This window comes from Lithobates pipiens, unplaced genomic scaffold (assembly GCF_037356315.1).
Source record: "Lithobates pipiens isolate NorthernLeopardFrog02 unplaced genomic scaffold, aLitPip1_a1.2 Scaffold_28, whole genome shotgun sequence".
In the NCBI taxonomy this organism is placed as follows: Eukaryota; Metazoa; Chordata; class Amphibia; order Anura; family Ranidae; genus Lithobates; species Lithobates pipiens.
The window spans coordinates 144,868,988-144,891,720 of record NW_027507789.1 but is presented as its reverse complement, the minus strand read 5'-3'; the positions used below and the strand labels follow the sequence as shown (position 1 = coordinate 144,891,720).

The 22,733-nt window shown below is 43.2% G+C and overlaps 1 protein-coding gene across 2 annotated transcripts in view; it reads left to right on the top strand.

Annotated features, from left to right (window-relative positions):
- SLC38A12 (solute carrier family 38 member 12) overlaps positions 1-22,733 on the top strand; it is a 52,296-nt gene that overhangs the window by 15,721 nt on the left and 13,842 nt on the right. For both annotated transcript variants that reach the window (XM_077459637.1, XM_077459638.1), the window contains exons 4-7: positions 6,078-6,159; positions 9,379-9,466; positions 9,601-9,681; positions 13,624-13,723. In XM_077459637.1, the coding sequence (XP_077315763.1) occupies positions 6,078-6,159; positions 9,379-9,466; positions 9,601-9,681; positions 13,624-13,723 (351 nt within the window). The remainder of the gene's footprint in view (positions 1-6,077; positions 6,160-9,378; positions 9,467-9,600; positions 9,682-13,623; positions 13,724-22,733) is intronic.

Here is a 22,733-nt window from a genome sequence, read left to right as displayed (position 1 = left end):
AAGCCACTGAAAATACCCAACACCCCCAGACTCTCCTGTCAGTCCATGTGTCACCCCAGTATGGCCAGTTCTGGGAATCTCGCTCATCAATGGGGTTACACTGAACCCCTTCACATCCCCCTCCATTCATGGCATAGCCCATATGTGGACATCTTTATCTCTGCATGGGGGGTTGTACTATATGGGGGGGGGGGGCATAATAAGTCTATTGAGGATGGGGTGTGTGTGTTAAGTAGGGGGTCATACTTCTATACAAGATATTGGGGGGGGGGGGGGGAGGCAGAAGTCTATACAACATGGGAGAGATGTCCTAAAGAGGGGTTAATCTGTGGTATAGGGCCTGTGGTATGTGGGGGAGGGGTGTAGAATAAGTGTATACAGTATAGGGTTGCTGTGGGATATAGGCTGTCCTCTATACAGGATGAGAAGCTATGGTATGTAAGAGGGTTAGAATAAGTGTATAGAGGGCCTGGGGATGCTGTGGTATATAGGGGGTCATATGTCGATACAGGATAGGGCAGGCTGTGGCATATAGCGGGTCAGCAGTGCGCTAGCTACCCCATTGTCATGGTATTGAGCTGGGCACTGTAGAAACTGGAGCGAATGTATCCATGGTGTTTGCGTCAGAAAGGGTGCGCTCTTGTATTGGCAGAGGGGAGTACCCTGTGTCGTGCATCTGTAAAGATGCACATCAGGGCTACATAAGAGAGGGGTTTTGCTTTTGAAAATGAAAGCTTGCTTGGGTAAAAAAAAAAAAATATCAACTGGCTTCTAACTTTTTTTTAGCTGGCTCCTAGATTGAAAACAAATTTGTCAAGCCCTGCTCTAGCGCCAGCGATGTTGTAGGAATGTCTTGACCATCCGGGATTCCCTTCCTCATTGGCTAAGACAGCGGAGCCATTGGCTCCCCCTGCTGTCAGTCAGCCAATGAGAATATAAAGGGCCAGGAGCAACGAAGAGGGACCCGAGAAGAGAAGGATCCGGGCTGCTTTGTGCAAATCCACTACACAGAGCAGGTAAGTATATAAAATGTTTGTAAAGTCTCTTTTTTTAAATTAAAAATGACAATCACTTTAAGCTTTGACAAAACAAGCCTGGAAACGGATTGGTTCTCTGCAGAGCCATACCAAATTTGCACTTCCCAGTCTTGGTAAATCAAACCCATAGGGGGTTATTTACTGAAGGAAAATCCACTTTGCAATGCAGAGTAAAGTCGCTGTAGATCCGAGGGGGACATGCAAGGCAAATAAACAGCATTTTAGCTTGCACGTGATTGGATAATAATAAAATCAGCAGAGCTTCCCCTCATTTCAGATCTACCCCTTAGATTTAGAGAGACTGCACTTCCAAGTGCACTTGCAGCAGTGCTCGACAAAACCCGGTCGCCAGGTCGCATTGGCGACTAGAATCAGCGACCTTGCGCCTGGGGCAGCATAGCTGGGGGTATCCCGTCTCCGTGGACCCCCCCCCCCCCGCGCGATCGCGTCGGGCCGCGCCGCAGGCGGCCGGTAATTGAGCCCCTGGCTTTGAGGCCTTCTGTGATCCTATGGTTCCTTCTGGAATCTGGCGCCCTCTTGTGGTGGCCGTTGGAATTACAACCAACAATGCTAATGGGCCAGTCTTTCTCCATCCCTTTACTAAGAACCCCTAAACAAAACAAACAAAAAAAAAAATAAAAAAAATAAATAAATATATATATATATATATATATATATATATATATATATATATATATATTTTTTTTTTTATTATTTATTCTAACACCCTAGAGAGTAAAATGGTGGTCGTGGCAATACTGTCTGTCACACCATATTTGCACAGCGGACTTACAAGCGCACTTTTTTTGGGGAAAATTTTTTTATTTAATAAAAAAAAAGACAACAGTAAAGTTAGCCCAATTTTTTTTTTTTATATTGTGAAAGATAATGTTACGCCGAGTAAATCGATACCCAACATGTCACGCTTCAAAATTGCGCCCGCTCATGGAATGGCGACAAACTTTTACCCTTTAAAATCTCCATAGGCGACGTTTAAAAAATTCTTCAGGTTGCACGTTTTGAGTTAGAGGAGGTCTGGGGCTAAAATTATTGCTCTTACTCTACCGATCGCAGCGATACCTCACATGTGTGGTTTGAACACCGCTTTCATATATGCGTTCGCTTCTGCACGCAAGCTTGGCAAGACAGGGCGCATTTAAAACAATTTTTTTTTCTTATTTTAACTTTTATTTTTATTTTTTTCACTGTTTAAAAAAAAAAAAAAAAAAATGTGTGTCACTTTTATTCCTATTACAAGGAATGTAAAAATCCCTTGTAATAGAAAAAAGCATGACAGGTCCTCTTTTATATATGAGATCTGGGGTCAGAGAGACCTCACATCTCATATTTACACTAAAATGCAATTTAAAAATGTCCCTCTAAGAGCTATGGGCAATGACTTGAAGACAGGTGGGGGGCTGGGGGCCATCTTCCCCTCACTCGTCTCCATGTTAGGCAAGGGACAGGTCCAGATCGCCATCACGGACCTGGCTCCTAACTTTTTTAGCTGGCTCCTAGATTCCAAGCAAATTTGTCAACCCCTGACTTGCAGTGTAAAGTGGATTTGCCTTTCGTAAAAATAACCCCCATTGTGTATTAATCCTTGTTTGCCTCTCGTGTTTATTTACATACAGCTATGCATTTGTTCAGTGTCCTGCACGGTAGCACCCCATAGTCTTTCTAATGTACATCCGTGGGCAGGGCTTAGTATGCATTGTGGTGGAGGCTCTAGGCTGGGTCAGGAAAGGGGTGCAAAAGGATGAGTGGGCTTATCCTTTCTTGTGCATACTGATTATTGTTGCCATTTCTGGAAATGGTAAAAACCATGGAGAATATGCCTTTTCCATGTCATTGTTTTTAATGTAATAAAAAACATATTCTGGCATATTCTTGTATCCATGTAGGGCAAAGTAAAAGAAGAATCTGGAAAGAAAGCCTGATGTTATTGTATCCAGACAGATCCCAGACTGGAGATCAGACTTCTGTTCATAGGGCGTATTAAGTTGCTTAAAGTAGATGTCCACCCTATAATCCCTGCATCTATAGACATCCACAATGGAACGCTAACCTATCTAGCCCTGTAAAGAAAAAATATGTATACATACCTTTTCTGAAGCTGATCCCATGCTAAGGCTGTCATCTGCGCTGTGTTGGCGGGTGCGTCAGACAACGGAAGCCCCATAGTTTGTCTATGGGTGATGTTACTTCCCATTCATTTCACAGCTGTTTTCGGCTGTGTCCTCTGCAGAGCTTCCGCTGTTGGAGCTCGGCTTCAAAAAGGAACAGTGGATATAAAAAAATCTACACACCCCTGATAAAATGTCATGTTTCTGTGATATAAAAAATGAGGCAATGATAAATCATTTCAGAACTTTTTCCACCTTTTTTAATGTGACCTATAAATTGTACAATTCAGTTGAAAAACAAGCTGAAATCTTTTAGGGGGTAGGCAAAAATAAAAACTAAATGTAAATAATGTGGTTGCATAAGTGTGCACACCCTCTTATAACTGGGGATGTAGCTTGTTCAGAATTCAGCAATCACATTCAAACTTATATTAAATAGGAGTCAGTACACACCTGCCATCATTTTTAAAGTGCCTCTGATTAACCCCAAATAAAGTTCAGCTGTTCTAGTAGGTCTTTCCTGACATTTTCTTAGTCGCATCCTACAGCAATAGCCATGGTCTGCAGAGAGCTTCCAAAGCATCAGAGGGATCTCATTGTTAAAAGGTATCAGTCAGGAGAAGGGTACAAGAGAATTTCCAAGGCATTGGATATACCATGTAACACAGTGAAGACCATCATCATCATGTGGAGTAAATATGGCACAACAGTGACATTACAAAGAACTGGACATCCCTCCAAAATTGATGAGAAGAAAACTAGTTTGGGAGGCTACCAAGAGGTCTACAGCAACATTAAAGTAGCTGCAGGAATATCTGGCAAGTACTGGCTGTGTAGTACACGTGACAACAATCTCCCATATTCTTCATATGTCTAGGCTATGGGTTACAGTAGCAAGACGGAAGCTTTTTTTATACAAAGGAAAAACATCCAAGCCCGGCTTAATTTTGCATTGGAAAATGTGTTATGCTCTGATGAAACAAAGGTTGAACTTTTTGTGCCATAATTCCAAAAGATATGTTTAACGCAAAAACATTGCAAATGACCAAAAGAACACCATACCCACAGTGAAGTATGGTGGTGGCAGAATCATGCTTTGGGGCTGTTTTTCCTTCAACTAGAACAGGGGCCTTAGTCAATGTAGAGGGAAATATGAACAGTTCCAAGTACCAAAATATCGGAAAAATTGTTGGCTGTCCGAGAATCGCAGCATCACATCCCGTAATTTGTAGAATTCAACAATAAGAAAGGTATGGGATTTTAAAGGTGCCAAAACACAACAATGATATAAAATATATCAAAATTTTATTTAAAATCAGAATAAGGTCGTCATATACTATCCATATGGTAATGGAAAAATGCAGTAGGTTCCAATTCTTGACATGTTTCTCCATACAATGGCTTCATCGGGACATCTTATCAGGTACTCCATATATGATCACTGAATACTGATGAATTACAATCCAATAAGATTAGACTCCAAAATCACAGGGGTAGATAGAAATGCATATATGGTGAAACCAGAGGAAAGCATAATAATGCCAAAAACAGCTTATCGATAATGCCAACAATGATCTAATCCCAGTTGTTGAAAGTTTGGTAAGAAAATCCCAGCTAGATAGGACTATTGCCAAAGTTGACACCGGGACCAGTTTCCACCAGGACATGTCAAAAAGACTGGCATCGGTCCTTTTGATGTATTTATCTGGTTATAATTTCCTCTCCATATTTGATGCCGCAGCAATTCTTTTCAATAAAATTTTTGATATATCTTATATCTGTTTCTGCACTTTTTTTTATTTTTATTTTTTTTAAATCCCATACCTTCCTTCTAGTTAGAGTTCCAAATACAAGTCAATATTGGCACAAAACCTTCAGGCTTCTGCTAGAAAGCTGAACATGAAGAGGAACTTCATCTTTCAGCATGACAATGACCCAAAGCATACATCCAAATCAACAAAGGAATGGCTTCACCAGAAGAAGATTAAAGTTTTGGAATGGCCCATCCAGAACCCAGATCTGAATCTCCTTTAAAAATCTGTAGGGTGATCTGAAAAGGGCTGTGCACAGGAAATGCCCTCCCAATCTGATAGCTTTGGAGTGTTTTTGCAAAGAAGAGTGGGCAAATATTGCCAAGTCAAGATGTGCCATGCTGATAGACTGAGTGAAGCACCTTTTGATTCTGTTACAGCAAAGTATTAGTTTAAGGGTGTGCACACCTATGCAACTATATAAAAAAAAAAAAAATATATATATATATATAATACACACACACACAACTCAAGTGAAATCTTTTTAGGTAGAGGGAAGAAGAAAAAAATAAATAAGAATTATTTATATATATTTTTTTTTTTTTCTTACACATTTTATATATCGCAGAAACCTACCATTTCTAACGGGTGTGTAGACTATTTATATTAACTTTTTATCTATATTTATTATTATTTTTATTTTTTCTATTTCAGGTGGAGTGCAGAGGGATTAGAATGCTTGTCATTAGGGAGATTCATCTGCTCTATTTGTTCTGTTTACCATTATCATTGAAAGTAAAAAAAAAACACATTTTGTGTTGTCCCCAGAAAAGTAATAGAAGAGAAATTTTCCAATGGGGACGCTACTTCTGGTGATCTGGGGGTCCCCAAGGACTTCCCTTTTTTAATTTGCAGGGATTTCCTCTTGCTTCCTATTTGGCTATGGGACGGGAAGTGAAGAAAAATGGGACACAGATGGCAAAAAAATCTGACTGGGGTTATAACCCTTCCTTACTCTATCCAAAATGAAGAAAAAAAGTTTTGCCTATAGTTCTACTTTCAGTGGCTAAGAACATATAACCCTCGCTCCCCTGCAATTGTTTTATTTGACATGCAAATTGTTTCAGCACTCTGTGCATTTTATTTATTTTTTTTGTTTCTAGTTATATGACCACAACATTTGTTATTGAAGCCATGGCTGCAGCTAATGCTCGACTGCGCTGGAAGAGATGGGAGAAGGAGGAGGTGAGTTCCCTGTTGTTGGTATGGAACCCCCTGCAAGTGGTCCCATGTGTATCCTAGGTGTAGTGTTTACTGTGTAACACCAGTGAGTAGCCTCTTGGCATTGAGAGGCCAGTCTACTCCTCCAAGGAATGTATTTTAGTATCCAGTTTAGCTCCTTTGTATGTGTGGGTTTTGTTCAAAGGTAAAAAAAACACAAGGGTGCACAACATATCTTGAGTTTCCACAGGATTAGACAATTTGCGTGTGTGTGTGTGTGTGTTTTTTTTTTTTTTTTTACACTTGGATTTATATAATGGTTTTTACTACTAGAAGTACTTGCTGATTTTCTATATAATTGTATTTTTTTTTTTTTATAGTTGCACCCACCAAACTTGATGGGGGTTCTAATCCATACCTACTCTACCTGAAACTAAAATATTTTGACTATATATACCTTTTTTATGATGTAATAATTCATACCCAACTCACAATAATTTTTTTACTTTTTACCTGTTCTTTGTAGTTCTGACCATAATAAATAGGGCAAGATTACTACACATCCCCTTTAAAATATGGGTGGAACTCCACTTTAAATAATCAATCGTTGTCAAGCCCATCCGGAATACTAGTATTATAAATGGCAATATTTTTATTACTTTATTTTTTTTTTTTATTTGTAAATACCTTATTTGCAATCTATATTCTGCAGCACTACCGGCTGCAGCCGCCTAGGCGATTTTGTCACTAGGCGATTTTCATGGACTCTGATATCAGCGTCCTCTATCCCAGGAGTCCATGGGAATTGCCTAATGCTGAAACAGCACTGCTCCGTGACATTACTGCGCAGATGGGGGGGGGGGGTGTAACTTAACCTGATCTCTTATCCTGTGGAAAAGGGCCTTTTGGTTTTACCCATGTAAAATGCATGACATACACACTTCATGTAGTAAACTACACCAACTGTTTTACAGTCAGCAAAAACGAGGGTTTTAGATGCTCACAGCAGAGATGGACCCTGCTTGCTTCTGAGATCCAGGCTAGTTTTTACATGATATAAACCAAAAAATAAAAGGACCACAATAATGACATTATCTAACTGTTGCAGTCGAAGTGGACACAATTACGGCGGAGTATTTTAAAAAAACGAAACAAAAAAAAAAAGTGCACGCCACCAGCGACCTGCTCCACCAGATACCGGAGATTAGAACGGCGGGCTGCCTATGTAAACAAGGTGGATTTCCATTCTTTCAGTAGGTAATTTGGAGATCCTGTGTTTCTGCTAAGCAGGAACACTGATCTCCGGCTTCCCACAGTACAAGTACCTCTCCCCCCACACAGTTGGCAAGCACTCCCTAGGAACGCATTTAACCCCTGATGTTAACTAGGGCTGAAACAACAAATCGATTAATCGATTACTATTTTCATAATCGAATAATCGGCCACTAACATAATGGGGTTAACAAAAAACTAAAATTAGCCCTTTATAGTACAAAAAGAGCAAATCGCTACTGTAAATATTACTTTCACTGTCCCATAGTAAAAAATTAACCCATTTACAGTAGCGATTATTTGCTCCTTTTTGTACTAATTATTGTTTTTTAACCCCATTATGTTACTAAACATCTCACGCCTGGGTCACACCTGCTTTTTTGCAGAAACACACTACAGTTCATTTACATGGTTTCCTATGGGACACGTTCACATCCATGATTTTTTCAGCTGCTGCGTATTTGGAAAAGACAAGGACTTTTATTTTTATTTTTTTACCGCAAAACGGTGCTATTTTGTTTTTTTTGGTGCAATATACTTCAATAGAGAAGCTGCAGAAAAGCATGTAATAATGTGTTTTTGTGGAAATTTGTGTTTTTTTTAATCTGCCCAACAACAAATTGGACAAAAAAATATGTAAAAAAGCAAATTGCAGCAAAATAGGCAAGGACTCGGCGCCCAGAGTGAGTCCGGGCGGCCTCTGCCCAGGCAAAGGCTCGGCGCCCAGAGTGTGAGTCCGGGCGGCCTCCGCCCAGGCAAAGGCTCGGCGCCCAGAGTGTGAGTCCGGGCGGCCTCCGCCCAGGCAAAGGCTCGGCGCCCAGAGTGTGAGTCCGGGCGGCCTCCGCCCAGGCAAAGGCTCGGCGCCCAGAGTGTGAGTCCGGGCGGCCTCCGCCCAGGCAAAGGCTCGGCGCCCAGAGTGTGAGTCCGGGCGGCCTCCGCCCAGGCAAAGGCTCGGCGCCCAGAGTGTGAGTCCGGGCGGCCTCCGCCCAGGCAAAGGCTCGGCGCCCAGAGTGTGAGTCCGGGCGGCCTCCGCCCAGGCAAAGACTCGGCTCCCGGTGTCCGGGCGGCCTCCGAATTTTTATTTTATTTTTTATTATTCGATTAATCGAAACAATAATCGGCCAACTAATCGATTATGGAAATAATCGTTAGTTGCAGCCCTAATGTTAACCCCTTATCTGCCAGTGTCATTAGTACAGTGCATATTTTTAGCACTAATCACTGTGTTGGCGTTGCTGGTCCCTCAAAAAATGTCATGTCACTTGGTGTTCGATTTGTAGGCCTCAATGTTGCAGTCCCACTATAAGTTGCTGATCGCCACCAGTACCAGTAAAAAAAAAAAAAAAAAATTCATAAAAATATCCCATAGTTTGTAAACGCTATAACTTTTGTGTAAACCAATCAATATATACGCTTGTTGGGATTTTTATTACCAAAAACATGTAGCAGAATACATATTGATCAAAATTTGGGAAGAAATTATATATTTTTCTTTAATGGTGTTTTTATTTTTTTTGGATATGTTTTATAGCAGAAAGTAAAAAATATTGTTGGGGGTTTTTTTTTTTTTTTTTTTTTTTTAATTGTCGCCCTCTTTTTGGTGCAAGAACTAAAAAATGCAGAGGTGATCAAATGACACCAAAAAAAAGCTCTGTGTAGGTAAAAAAAAAAGACATGCATTTTATTTATTTTTTTGGTACAACGTCGCAATTGTCAGTTAAAGTAGCGCAGTGGCATATCACAAACTGGCCTGGTCAGGAAGAGGGGGTGGGGGGACCTTCCGGGGCTGAAGTGGTTAAATCCTTCTTTAATAGAACCGCTCTAGAAATGTATTTGGGTAAGTTTCGAGGTAAACCTTTCCCATGGGATGAGAACTTGTTGTGCTGATGACTTCTTTATGTAGACTATTCCTAATTTATGTATTGTCCTGATGCGGCTGGTTTGACATTAGACTTGTGTCCTCTTCTGTAGGAAATGGATTCATCTGAAAATTCTGATAATGAATCTCTGTCTCCAGATGGGTATGACAGCTCAGAAGCTCGACCCATCCTTTCTGTGCGTGAGTATTTATGTGTCTTGCATGAAAAGCTGGCGAGAATTTCCATAAGCTCTTTTTCTTAAGATTTTCATTTATATTTTAAAAATATGACTGACACTTCTTCCTCTTTCTTTATTTTTTATTATATCTTTCAGAGCGTCGTGGTTTATCCGACCCTTTTGAAATTGTGGAGCGAGTGGAAATGGGGCAGATGGCGTCAATGTTTTTTAATAAAGGTATGAATTACGATGTGCACAGCTTCTGTGTTTGGAATTTCAACAGTTTTATAATGCATTGCCTCTTCCCCACAGTCATTTCTATTTTAAATTTATTAATTATTAATTTTCCTTTTGGTAGCCCTTCCATATTCCAGCAGGTGGAGCTAGATTCTTATAAAAAAAGATAATGTTTTATTTATGTTATTTGTTTCCTAGAGCTGGACAGTTAAAATACATATTCATAAGCATTGCAATAGGAAAATATATCATTTGTTCTATAATGTATAGTGTTCAGTATTGAAATGAAATGAAATTTCAAATCTGTCACACTTGTCCCTGTATAAGAAGAAAGAAAAAGCATACCAGTCCTTGGAGTCCATCACTGTCTCTTTGCAGACACGGCTCCCATTGCTCCACTTTGCTCCTGCAGAATGAGCTTTAACTGGGATCTGGTGCTTGCCCTGGCATGCCATGGGTCCGTGCCGGGTCCCATAGACTGGCCAGAGACCGACAGCATAATCTTGTATACATTTTTCTACAATGGTCCATTGGTGAAAAAATTTCGTTTTTGCAGTGTAAAACCCTGTAGGGGTTGGTTGTGAGAACTATAGGGGGCAATGATGTAGGACAGACGCTACTGTATTTCTGTAACACCAGTGTTTACATTTGCGCCTGTTTTTTAGCTATTTTGTATTGTACAATTGGTTCACTTTATGGCAAAGGTCCTAACCAAGTTTACTCACCCAGTTAACTGCCAAGATATGGCTATTAAGGACGAAAGGATGCGGTCCTAGGGTTGCTACCTGTCCAGGATTTAGATCCTGTGCCCGGGTTTCAGTCCACCTGAAACACAGACACATCAGTGGCAGCCCTGCAGCACCAGTCTTCCTATCTCCCTCTCGCCTCCCATTGGCTTCCAGTGCTTTTAATTCTATTGGTGGTGGGGGGGGCTTTAACTGGGGTACAGACTGGCCTGGGGGGGCTTTAACTGGGGTACAGACTGGCCTGGGGGGGATTATACTGGGGTACAGACTGGCCTGGGGGGGATTATACTGGGGGACAGCCTGACACTGGGGGGGATTATACTGGGGGACAGACTGACACTGGGGGGGGTTATACTGGGGGACAGACTGGCACTGGGGGGGGGGATTATACTGGGGGACAGACTGACACTGGGGGTAGGGGATTATACTGGGGGACAGACTGATACTGGGGGACAGACTGACACTGGGGGTGATTATACTGGGGGACAGACTGGCACTGGGGGGGGGATTATACTGGGGGACAGACTGGCACTGGGGGGGGGGGATTATACTGGGGGACAGACTGACACTGGGGGTGGATTATACTGGGGGACAGACTGACACTGGGGGTGATTATACTGGGGGACAGACTGGCACTGGGGGGGGGGATTATACTGGGGGACAGACTGACACTGGGGGTGATTATACTGGGGGACAGACTGGCACTGGGGGGGGGATTATACTGGGGGACAGACTGGCACTGGGGGGGGGATTATACTGGGGGACAGACTGGCACTGGGGGGGGGATTATACTGGGGGACAGACTGACACTGGGGTAGGATTACACTGGGGGACAGACTGACACTGGGGGACAGACTGACACTGGGGGTGATTATACTGGAGGACAGACTGACACGGGGGGAGGATTATACTGGGGGACAGACTGACCTGGGGGTGGATTATACTGGGGGACAGATTGACCTGGGGGGATGTACTGGGGTACAGACTTGTTTGCTTTTAACTATACTCCCAAGCTTCTCCCATTATTGCCCACACCCACTGTTCATCACAGGATGCTAAATGCGCTGCAATACTACTACTGGGGCACCCAAAGGTGTGACAGGTCTTTGACTATCCTATAGTGTGAACTGAAGGTGGCAACCCTGTGCGGTTTATTATTGGAGTTTTGAAACTTTGTATGCAATGTTGTAATAGGGATAGCAGACAAGTCCCAGGTATGTTCTTGTTGGTTAGAGGAGAAGCAATAGAAAATTGTGACTGGAAAAATATCCCACTGCCTGCAGTTAGAAGTGGGTTCATTCCCATAGTTTGTGAATCATTGGTTGAACCATGTTACTTTTCTCGCAAAAGTACATCATTACAACTTGGCCTTAGACACCTGTAAAAATGGTATGGTTATTTCATGAAATTGGGGGGGGGGGGGGGGGGATAGTAGAATTGGCTGGTACTTCGAAAGGGGTGCAAACCTTGAAACTTGAGGCGCCATTACTTACCGTTTTATTTCTAGACGCACTCATCTGGTTCAAACGAGTGCGATTTCAGATGTATCTTAAGTCGCACAGAAATGTGTGGCAAGGGGAAATTGCATTGTTTTCAATGGTGCCTGTTCACATCAATGTAATTCAACATGGAGCAATTATGGTAAGGGCCGGTTCACACAGCGGGCGATGCGAGGCGACACGACTCGCCTCGCCTCGCTCCCGCAAGTCGCCCCCGTTCTGTACAATGGAACCGTTCTGAGAGGAGCGACTCGAGTCGCTCCGACTCAGAAAAAAGGTTCCTGTACTACTTCTGGGCGACTTCGGGGGCGACTTGCATTGACTTCTATACAGAAGTCCTCTGCAAGTCGCCGCTGAGGTCGCCGCAGGTCGCGGCGAGGCAAGTCGGAGACTCCTCGCCGCGCCTGCAGTGTGAACCGGCCCTAAAGGTTCCTGTACTACTTTAATGTAACAATTTTGGCTGCATAAAATATACAAACGTTATTAAAGTTGCATCCAAGTAGCACTACATAATTGCACTGAAAGGCAGATCAAAATATCGGAGCATTGTGAGCCTAGCCTAAATAATGATCAAAAAATCTTTGTGGGGTGTTTTTTTTTTTTTTTTTTTTTTTTTTTTTTAACTGTCTGTGTCCTATTGCAAAGACTGCCATAAAAACCTGACAAAGGTTCCACCCTTTTCTGGTCTTTACTAAAACTAAAAAAAATGACTTGAGGTACATTTTAACCCCTTCCTGCCCATGCTATAGCCAAAAGACCGCTACAGCGCACTGAGCGCAGGCTTACTTTGCCAGGAGGGTGTCCATTGATTTCCTCCCGTGAACCCACTGCAGACTCCTTCAGACTCAGCCAATCACAGATTGGGGTGAAGGGCTAGGGTTGTACCAATACTAGTAAAAGTGCTGATAACGAGTATTTGCAGGTGTACTTGTGCTTCTGCAAATGCTCCCGATACCTAGTTTGATACCTGGACACTCAGGAACCATTGGTGTGGTGGTGGGGAAGTTATAATCACCAGTCTCCTTGTGTGGTTTTCAATAAAGCAGTTGACAGCCGCTTCTCCTCCTCTCCCCTTCGTGGCTTTCAGCTGCTTTATTGAAAACCACACGAGGAGATTGGTGTGGCAGTGGGGAAGATATAATCACCAATCGTTCCTGTGGCTAACACCCCCACCCCTCCCCCCCCCCCCCCCCCTCGTCCGCCTCCAGCCTTCCTCTGTGTGCTCCTCTGATCTCCCCCAGTCGTCCATCCCTCCACCCAACACCCCCCCCCCCCCCCCATCCCAGATCTTTCAGGATGGAGAGTGGAGGAAGGAGCCAGCAAATATATATTTTACCAGCTCCTTCCTTTTCTGAATGCACAGAGTCTGTGATTACTGACTCTGTCCATTCATAACTGAGCATCGTAAAATATTTTTCAACCCAGTGATGGTTAAATACCGATGAAAGAAAACTGTGTGGAAAAAAAAACAAGATAAAAATTAGTGTTGCATGACCGTTCAATTTGTCATTCAAAGTGCCTCAGTGCTGAAAGCTGAACATTGGCCTGGGCAGGAAGGGGGTAAAAGTGCCCAGTAGGCAAGTGGCTAAGAACCATTTAACGGTGTCTTTTTCTGTCTTTATAAGTGAAATATACCCTTGTTAATCTCAGTCTCAGACAGATAATTTTGTTTGGTGTCTTTCTGCTTTCCCCTACAGTTGGTGTAAACCTCTTTTATTTGTGCATTATTATATATCTGTATGGAGATCTGGCGATATATGCAACAGCTGTACCTCTGTCTCTCGTGCAGGTCACATGGTGAGTAATACTGGGGTGGGAAAAGTGGAAGTAGAGGAGTTAGGTTTGCAGTGTATAGAAATGTGGTTGTCTTATCCGTTCGCTTAGCTGAAAAAGATCCACCCACATAAATAATAAAAGAAAAAAATTGCATTTACAGTATACATTTTTTGCATTCAGCCCTGCAGAACATTGCAACCATGATCTGTCAGGAGGTCCTGATTGTGCAGAAAATAAACAATAGCCTACAAGTGTAGTGATATATCACAACCTTTGTGCTCCATTGAGACTTACAAGTCCCTCTGCTGCAAATGTTAATGGATGGTGTCACCATGATGGAGCCACATGAAATTTAAAGAAACAGAACAAGTGTGCAAGAATATGAGTGAGCAATCCAAACAAGCCAAAGAAAAACAACTAGCACAAAGTAGGGTAATCGGCCAATCTTGTACGCATAAATAAAAAGGGACAGTGCAGCATTCGGGCATTCTACATACATATAATGGCTGCATAAATGAAATGCTGGAATTCATAATCATCAAATTAAACCAAAAGCCATTTTTTAGTATAAATAAACCAGTACATGTAATGAGGGGTATTTGCCACTAGGTGGCAACTATTCTTAAAAAATGCTGGTAAAGTACGGTAAGTGCAAAGATGAATATCAATCTTCCTCCTAGGAAAGTGCTCATAGTGCAAAGTCCCCCCAAAAAACTACAGACCTTAATATCAATCTTCCTCCTTAAAAAAATAAATAAAAAATAAGTGCTAATAGTTAAAAGTCCCAAATTTAGATGCAATGATAAATCTCAATCTTCCTCCTGAATAAATGCATATGCAGTGTCCCCAAGTGCAGAAATAATCCACGTTTGTCACCAAAGGTGCCCTACAATGCACTCACCAGATAGATGAAATGTATCAGGAAATACAATTCATAGAGTGCGGGGAAAAAAGTATTTGAACCCCTGCTGATTTTGTACGTTTGCCCACTGACAAAGAAGTGATCAGTCTATAATTTTTGATGGTAGGTTTATTTTAACCGTGAGAGAAAAAAACAACAAAAATATCCAGAAAAACACATTTCAAAAAAGTTATAAATTGATTTGCATTTTAATGAGTGGAAAAAGTATTTGACCCCTTTGCAAAACATAACTTAGTACTTAGTGGCAAAACCCTCTCAGAGGTCAGACGCTTCTTGTAGTTGGCCACCAGGTTTGCACACATCTCAGGAGGGATTTTGTCCCACTCATCTTTGCAGATCATCTCCAAGTCATTAAGCTTTTGAGGCTGATGTTTGTTAACTCGAACCTTCAGCTCCCTCCACATATTTTCTATGGGAATGATGTCTGGAGACTGGCCAGGCCACTCCAGGACCTTAACGTGCTTCTTCTTGAGCCACTCCTTTTGTTTTCTTGGCCGTGTGTTTTGGGTCATTGTCATGCTGAAATACCCATCCACGACCCATTTTCAATGCCCTGGCTGATGGAAGGGGGTTCTCGCCCAAGATTTGATGGTACAAGGCCCCGTCTATCGTCCCTTTTGATGCAGTGAAGTTGTTCTGTCCCCTTAGCGGAAAAACACCCCCAAATCATAATGTTTTCACCTCTGCTGTTTGACGGTGGGGATGGTGTTCTTGGGGTCTTGGGCAACATTCCTCCCCCCCCCCCCCAAACATGGCGAATTGAGTTGATGCCAAAGAGCTCGATTTTGGTCTCATCTGACCACAACACTTTAACCCAGTTCTCGTCTGAATCTTTCAGATGTTTGTTAGCAAACTTCAGACAGGCCTGTACACGTGCTTTCTTGAGCAGGGGGACCTTTTGGACACTGCAGGTTTTCAGTCCTTCAGGGCGTAGTGTATTACCAATTGTTTTCTTGGTGACTTTGGTCCCAGCTGCCTTAAGATCATTGACCAGATTCTCCCGTGTAGTTCTGGGCTGATTCCTCACCGTTCTCATGATCATTGAAACCCCATGAGGTGAAATTTTGCACAGAGCTCCAGAGCGAGGGAGATTGACAGTTAGTTATTTTGCGTTTCTTCCATTTGCGAATAATCGCACCAACTGTTGCCACCCTCTAACCAAGCTGCTTGGTGATGGTGTGCACATGCCACAGCAAGAATTAGGCCCCCTTCTGGTGGATACTACTGTCTGACAATCATAACTAGAGGTCGACCGATATGGGGTTTTTCTCTGGCCGATGCCGATATTTAGAAATTGCGGCGGCCGATATTTATTTATCCCCTCCCCCCCTTCATCTCATAAAATCTAACAGTTAGACACCTTTCACACTGGGGCATTTTTCAGGCGCTTTTGGGCTAAAAATAGCACCTGTAAAGTGCCTGCAAAATGGCTCCCCTGCAGTCTGTGTGAAAGCCCAAGTGCTTTCACACTGAGGCGATGTGCTGGCAGGACGTTAAAAAAAAAAAAAAAGTGCTGCAAGCAGCATCTTTAGAGTGGTGTATACCGCTCCTCCACTACTCCTGCCCATTGAATTTAAAGGGCACCGCTGCCGAAGCGCCTGCAATGCGTTTTGGCAGCGCCGCTTCACGGGCACATATAACCCCTTCCTCGGGCGCTAACTGGATTATAAGTGCCCCACTAGCACCTGAATAGCGCCGCTAAAATGAAGGTAAAGCGCCGCTAAAGCTAGCAGCATTTTACCATCAACGCCTGTCCGGTCCAGTGTGAAAGCAGCCTTAGACCCCTTTCACACTGGGGCATTTTTCAGGCGTTTTTCATGCGCTTTAGTGTTAAAAAATACGCCTGAAAGAAGCCGCAACTGCAATCCCAATGTAAAAGCCTGAGTGCTTTCACACAGAGATCCCTTTCATACTGGGGCGTTTTTCAGGCGCTTCAGCGTTAAAAAATACGCCTGAAAGAAGCTGCAATTGCAATCCCAATGTAAACGCCCGAGTGCTTTCACACCAAGGCGCTGCGCTGGCAGGGCGTCAAAAAAAGTCCTGCAAGCAGCTTCTTTGCAGCGCTTTTGGAGCGGTGAATAAAGCGCCCCTTCCCATTGAAATCAATGGGAAGCGCCTGTAAAACGCCTGAAAAACGCTATTGGCAGCAGCGTTTTGTGGGCGCTTTTAACCCTTTATTTGGCCACTAGCAGGGGTTAAAAGCGCCCCAATAACGCTCGAAAAACGCTGGTAAAGCGCTGCTAGTTTAAGCGGCGCTTTACAAGCGTTTTTCGGGCTCTGACATTGTGAAAGGGTTCTTAAAGCACTTGGGCTTTCACATTGGGACTGCAGATGAGGCTTCTTTCAAGCGCTTTACAGGCGCTTTTTTTAACGCTAAAGCGCCTGAAAAACGCCTAAAAAACGCCTCAGTGTGAAAGGGGTCTTAAAGAGGATGTAAACCCTGATGAGTTTACTTCCTCTTTTATTCCCTGCAAAGGCAAAGTATAATGGACTACTATGCATCACATAGTAGTCCATTATGTGTCACTTACCTGACACAGGAGCCAGCGAAGTCACCGCTGTCCCCTGTAGTCCGGCGCATCCATCTTCTCGGTGGGTCTCGCCGCTCCGCCGCTGTCCTTTGGCGAAGCTGTGATGACGTCGCACATGCGCACGGGAGCCGCCACGGTTTAGGAGATATTTGCCGAAAGACAGGCACCGCTGTCTACGGCGTATGCGCTGTAGACAGCGGCGTGCAGGCGCACTGAGCGCGGCACCCGTCAACGGCGATATGCCACGCTCAGTGCGCCTGCGCGCCGCTGTCTACGGCGCATACGCCGTAGACAGCGGTGCCTGTCTTTCGACAAATCTCTCCTAAACCGTGTAGGTTTAGGAGATATTTCTTGGACCTACAGGTAAGCCTTAATCTAGGCTTACCTGTAGGTCAAAGTGTGTTGTAAGGGTTTACAATCACTTTAAGTAATAAGCGATACAGAAAATTTCTTACATTTAAACATTAAACAAAACAAACCTCCAATCAGTTAACTTTTCTATGTATAATTTAGATGAAAAAAAAAAATAAAAAACGATATTAAATAGACAAAAACAGGCAATCAAAACTTTTGGATGAAAAAAAAAATAGGCTAACTGTACTTTTTTTATTTTTTAAATCATTAGTGTATTTATTTTTTCCCAAAAAAGTTGCGTTTGAAAGATCGCTGCACAAATACTGTGTGACATAATTGCAACAACTGCTATTTTATTCCCTAGGGTCTCTGCTAAAAAGAAAAAAAAAATGTATATATTTATATTTTGGGGGTTCGAAGTGATTTCTAGCAGAAAATACAGGATTTTTACTTTAAGCATCAAGTGTCAGAAAAGATTTAGTCTTTAAATGGTTAAACTGAGAACTCTACACACAGAGCTCAGTTCATTGCTAATTATAAACATTGTATCTCTTTGCTCTCTTCTTGGCAGACTGCCCAGAGAGGAGACAAGTCTTCCATTGAAGTCTTCCACCTCTAATCATAACCCATTCAAGTAAATGGGGCCTCTCTGCAAGCGCCCCGCAACTGCATGCTTCTGCAGGATCCAAGGGGTTAAAGCAGGTGGTGAGAAAGCAACACAACGCTACCTGCTTTAACCCCTTGTTTGCTGTACTGCAGAAGGTTGCAGGGCACTTTCAGAATGGACTTGTTTGCTTGGCAGGTACTACACCCACACACCAGGACAGGGCATATAACTCCTGCTATGACATGTGTACACTCCTGGCCACTGCAGCTAAAGGGGGTACAGTTGGAGCAGGGGTTGGAAAAGCACGGCTTAACTGTGGGTTTTACCATCCCCCAAACTGCAAATGTAAAAGAACCCTTACTATTCTGAGCCCCCTATAACGCTGCTTTCACATGTATGTGCTGTGGATTACCTGCACAACGTGTGCAGCGCAGTGCATCTGCGACCTTCCTGGGTTAACCGCTCTTTGTCATAGACGTCTATTCTATATTGCAGGTGTGATGCACTTTCTGAAAGCATACCAAAACTTCTGCATTCAAAAAGCGCACAAAACCTGCAGGATATAATGGAAGTCTATGGCTAAGCACAGCAAAACTGCAGGAAAGCTTCAGGTACACTGCACCCGCCATGGTATGAGTAAACTGCAGCACATCAGTGTGAAAGCAGCCCTATACTATTATGTCCAGTGTATTGCTTCACATTAATCTGAAGATCTCTTCTTTCCTGCTGCCGGCACCACTCTGGAGACCGCTTGCCGGGATAAGAGGTGGAGTGCAGTTGGTATCACAGCACATGGGAGAGATGGCATCAGCTTATATGTCTCTTGCTCCCTATTACAGACCAATTTTACAAGTATTCCCTCTGAATTGTACTCTGATGCTCTGGCATAGCGGGTCAACAAGCCCAGACCATGATCCTACCAATCACCTGTCCTGGTCTACTGTTAGATCGCGATCTACTGGTTGCTGACCCCCATTCGAAATAGATGTATTTACCTTCTAAAGTGTTCTCTGCTACATAAGTGATTTAATCTCTTGCTTCTGTTTTAATCTCTTACTTGCAGCTACCTCATTTATGCTAGAACTGCACAGGAGATTTATATTGGCTCAGTCTTAAAAGTATCATGTGGGAGCGATCAATCTAGCTTGATCACACAATTCTCCAATCTATGTGCAAATGATCACTTCAAGATGCATAACATTTGCAGACTGCAATACTGCATAACAGTTGTGTAGCTTGCACCATAAGGAGTTATTTATTAAATTTGCTTAGCTAACCTCTCCTGTGTAGCTCTCGCCTAATGTGGTGACTGCCAGCAGCTGATTAACCACTTCCGGACTGCCCGCTGTCATTATACATCAGTACTTTGACACTGAATACCATTGTTATGGCAGCAGATAGCTGCCATAACCCCAGTATTTTCTTTAGAATAAAAGTAGTCTCTGTGGTGAATTAGCCGCGAGATCACCTTTATCGGCGGTGGAAGATCCCCCATCCCGCCTCTTCCCAGAGCCAACGGTATCGGCAGAGGTCCTTTCTCTTGTTGGACAGGAAGTCAAGTGAGTAAAACGTCACTTCCGCCCAACGGCCTTAAAGGGGCAATTTTTTATTTTAATTTGCTTTTAAGTCTAAATGTTAGATCTGAGGAGCCCTCACATTAAAGAGGCCCTGTCCTGCTTATTTCTATTACATCACTTCCCATGTGGAGTGATCACATATTCATAATTGTTAGGCACGTTTACTTGGTGGATATCTTATCAAAATCGCCAGGACCCCTGCTCATGCTTTTAGTTCTGTTCTTTTATTTTTTTTTGCCAGTTGCAGCTTATTTTCACCCCTGCTATCACACCCCCCCCCCTTTTTTTTTTTTTTTTTTTTTTTTTTTTTTTTTTTTTATGAGGTCTGTCATCTCACCATCTTTCAAGATTTCAGGGTTCCTACCCTTCTGCTTTCACTTGTTTAGGGTTTCATTTTTCTTTTCTCTCTCTCTTCCAGTCAAGGGGGTTCTTTTCCTTATACACTTACCAGCCACTTTTTAGGTACACCGGTTCAATTGCCTGGCAAGACAAATTGCCAATCAGCCAATCGCATGGCAGCAACTCACTGCATTTAGGCATCTAGACGTGTTGAAGACTACTTGCTGAATTTCAAACGGAACATCAAAATGGGGAAGAAATGGGATTTAAGTGACTTTGAACGTGGCATGGTTGTTGGTGCCAGACAGGCTGGTCTGAGTATTTGGAAAAACTGCTGATCTACTGGGGTTTTCGTGCACCGCCATCTCTGAGGTTTACAGATAATGGTCCGAAAAAGAGAAAATATCCAGTGAGTGGCAATTGTGTGGAGAAAAATGCCTTGTTGAGGTCGGAGGAGAATGGGCAGACTGGTCTAAGATGATAAAAAGGCAACAGTAACTCAACCACTCGCTACAACCAAGGTATACAGAATACCATCTCTGAAAACACAACATGTCAAACTGAAAGCAGATGGGCTACAGTAGCAGAAGACCACACAGGGTGGCACGCCTGTCAACTAAGAACAATAAAATTGAGGCTACAATTAGCTCAGGCTCACCAAAATCAGACAATTGAAGATTGGAAAAATATTGCCTGGTCTGATGAGTCTTGTTTTCAGCTGTGACATTCAGATGTAGGGTCAGAATTTGGCGTAAACAACATGAAAGCATGGATCCATCCTGCCTTGTATCAACGGTTCAGGCAGGTGGTGGTGTAATGGTATGGGGGGGATATTCTCTTGGCACACTTTGGGCCCCTTAGTACCAATTGAGCCATGGCCTACCTGAGTATTGTTGTTGACCATGCCCATACATTTATAAATACAATGTACCCATCTTCTGACGGCTCCTTCCAGAAGGATAATGTCACAAAGCTCAAGTCACCTTACCACTGGTTTCTTGAACATGACAATGAGGTCACTGTACTCCAGTGGCCTCCACAATCCCCAGATCTCAGTCCAATAGAGCACAGTTGGGATGTGGTGGAATGGGAGATTCACATCATGGATGTGCAGCCGACAAATCTGCAGCAATTGCGTGATGCTACCATGTCACTGTAGACCAAAATCTCTGAGGAATGTTTCCATCACCTATGCCATGAAGAGTTAAGGCAAAGGGGGTCCAGCCTGGTACTAGCAAGGTGTACCTAATAAAGTGGCCATTTGAGTGTATATCTCCTTTGAGATTCCTTGTCCATCAGGTACATCCTGCCTATTGCAAAACTCCCTCACCCTGGAGTAAGGGTTTAGAGCCGGGGTCTCCAAACGTTCTAAAGAAAGGGCCAGTTTACTCTTATCAGACTTGGGGGGGGTTGGTTAATAATGCCCGATCTTTGGTATTAGGGAGAGAAATGGTTCAGTGTCAGTGGGAGGAATAGTACTCCACCGTTGGTGTCGATGGCAGGCATTGTGCCCCACTTTTGGTGTCGGTGGCAGGCATTGTGCCCCACTTTTGGTGTCGGTGGAAGGCATTGTGCCCCACTTTTGGTGTCGGTGGAAGGCATTGTGCCCCACTTTTGGTGTCGGTGGCAGGCATTGTGCCCCACTTTTGGTGTCGGTGGAAGGCATTGTGCCCCACTTTTGGTGTCGGTGGCAGGAATTGTGCCTCAAGGGCCTGATGAAGACAAAAGACATACCATTGCTTAAACTTCCTTCTCTAAAGTCAAAGGTTGAGTCTTTTTAGACATTGGCAGTTACACTGTTCATTGTTGTGAACCCCTTAGCTCTTGGTCCAAGTTTTCTTCTGTTCATGAAGTATTCATTAACCTCGTTCCCCTTTTGTGATGGGTGATTGGTTATCCTCCCACATTACTGCTGAGGCCCATCATCGTTCAGGTAACAGTTTCCTCTTACTGACCCACCACTCTCCTGGATTCAAGCACTAGGCTGTATCAATATTTCCATATTTAGTTAATGGGATATGTTTTTGGCATCCTAAATGTCTACGAATATAGTACATTCCTATGTCCCTTCAAAGAAAATCTTTTTCGTGAAGTATATTGTGGGGCAGTTGTCCTGCCCCTTTTATGTCTTTTTTAACCTTTTATGTATTGTTTGCTCAGAAAACCAAGGCATGACATTTTGGAAGCTTAGACAGGGGCTGGCTTAACGCTTTTTTTTTTTTTTGCCTGTGTCCCAACCTCCTGAAGTCCGTATAGCTCAAATGTCAAAGAATGATCTATTTGTGTCTGTCCATGTTGCAAACATAAAAAAAAAAAAAAAAATGTAGATCTGGTCAAGAATGGTTTGAAGCATCTATGATAGTTTTGTTGCGTGAATCACATTTTTATACAACACTGAACCTTTACTGGAATTATGTTACTAGAGGAACATCTTATACATACAAGCTGTGGCATCGCTAGGGGGTGGCTTTTGGGGCTATAGCCCAGAGTCTCTGCAAGGGGAGGGGAGTCTCTCTGGGGACCCTGATTTAAGGGGGAGGCTCTCTGGGAATACAAACGCACACTGTATACATGTGTATGCCCGCCCAAGCGTATGACTTTCTTTACTACTATGGGCTCTAGTCCCAGATCTTTTCTAGACCTAGCAACGCCCCTGCATACAAGTCTTTTTATTTTACTCAAATTTGACACAAACACACAT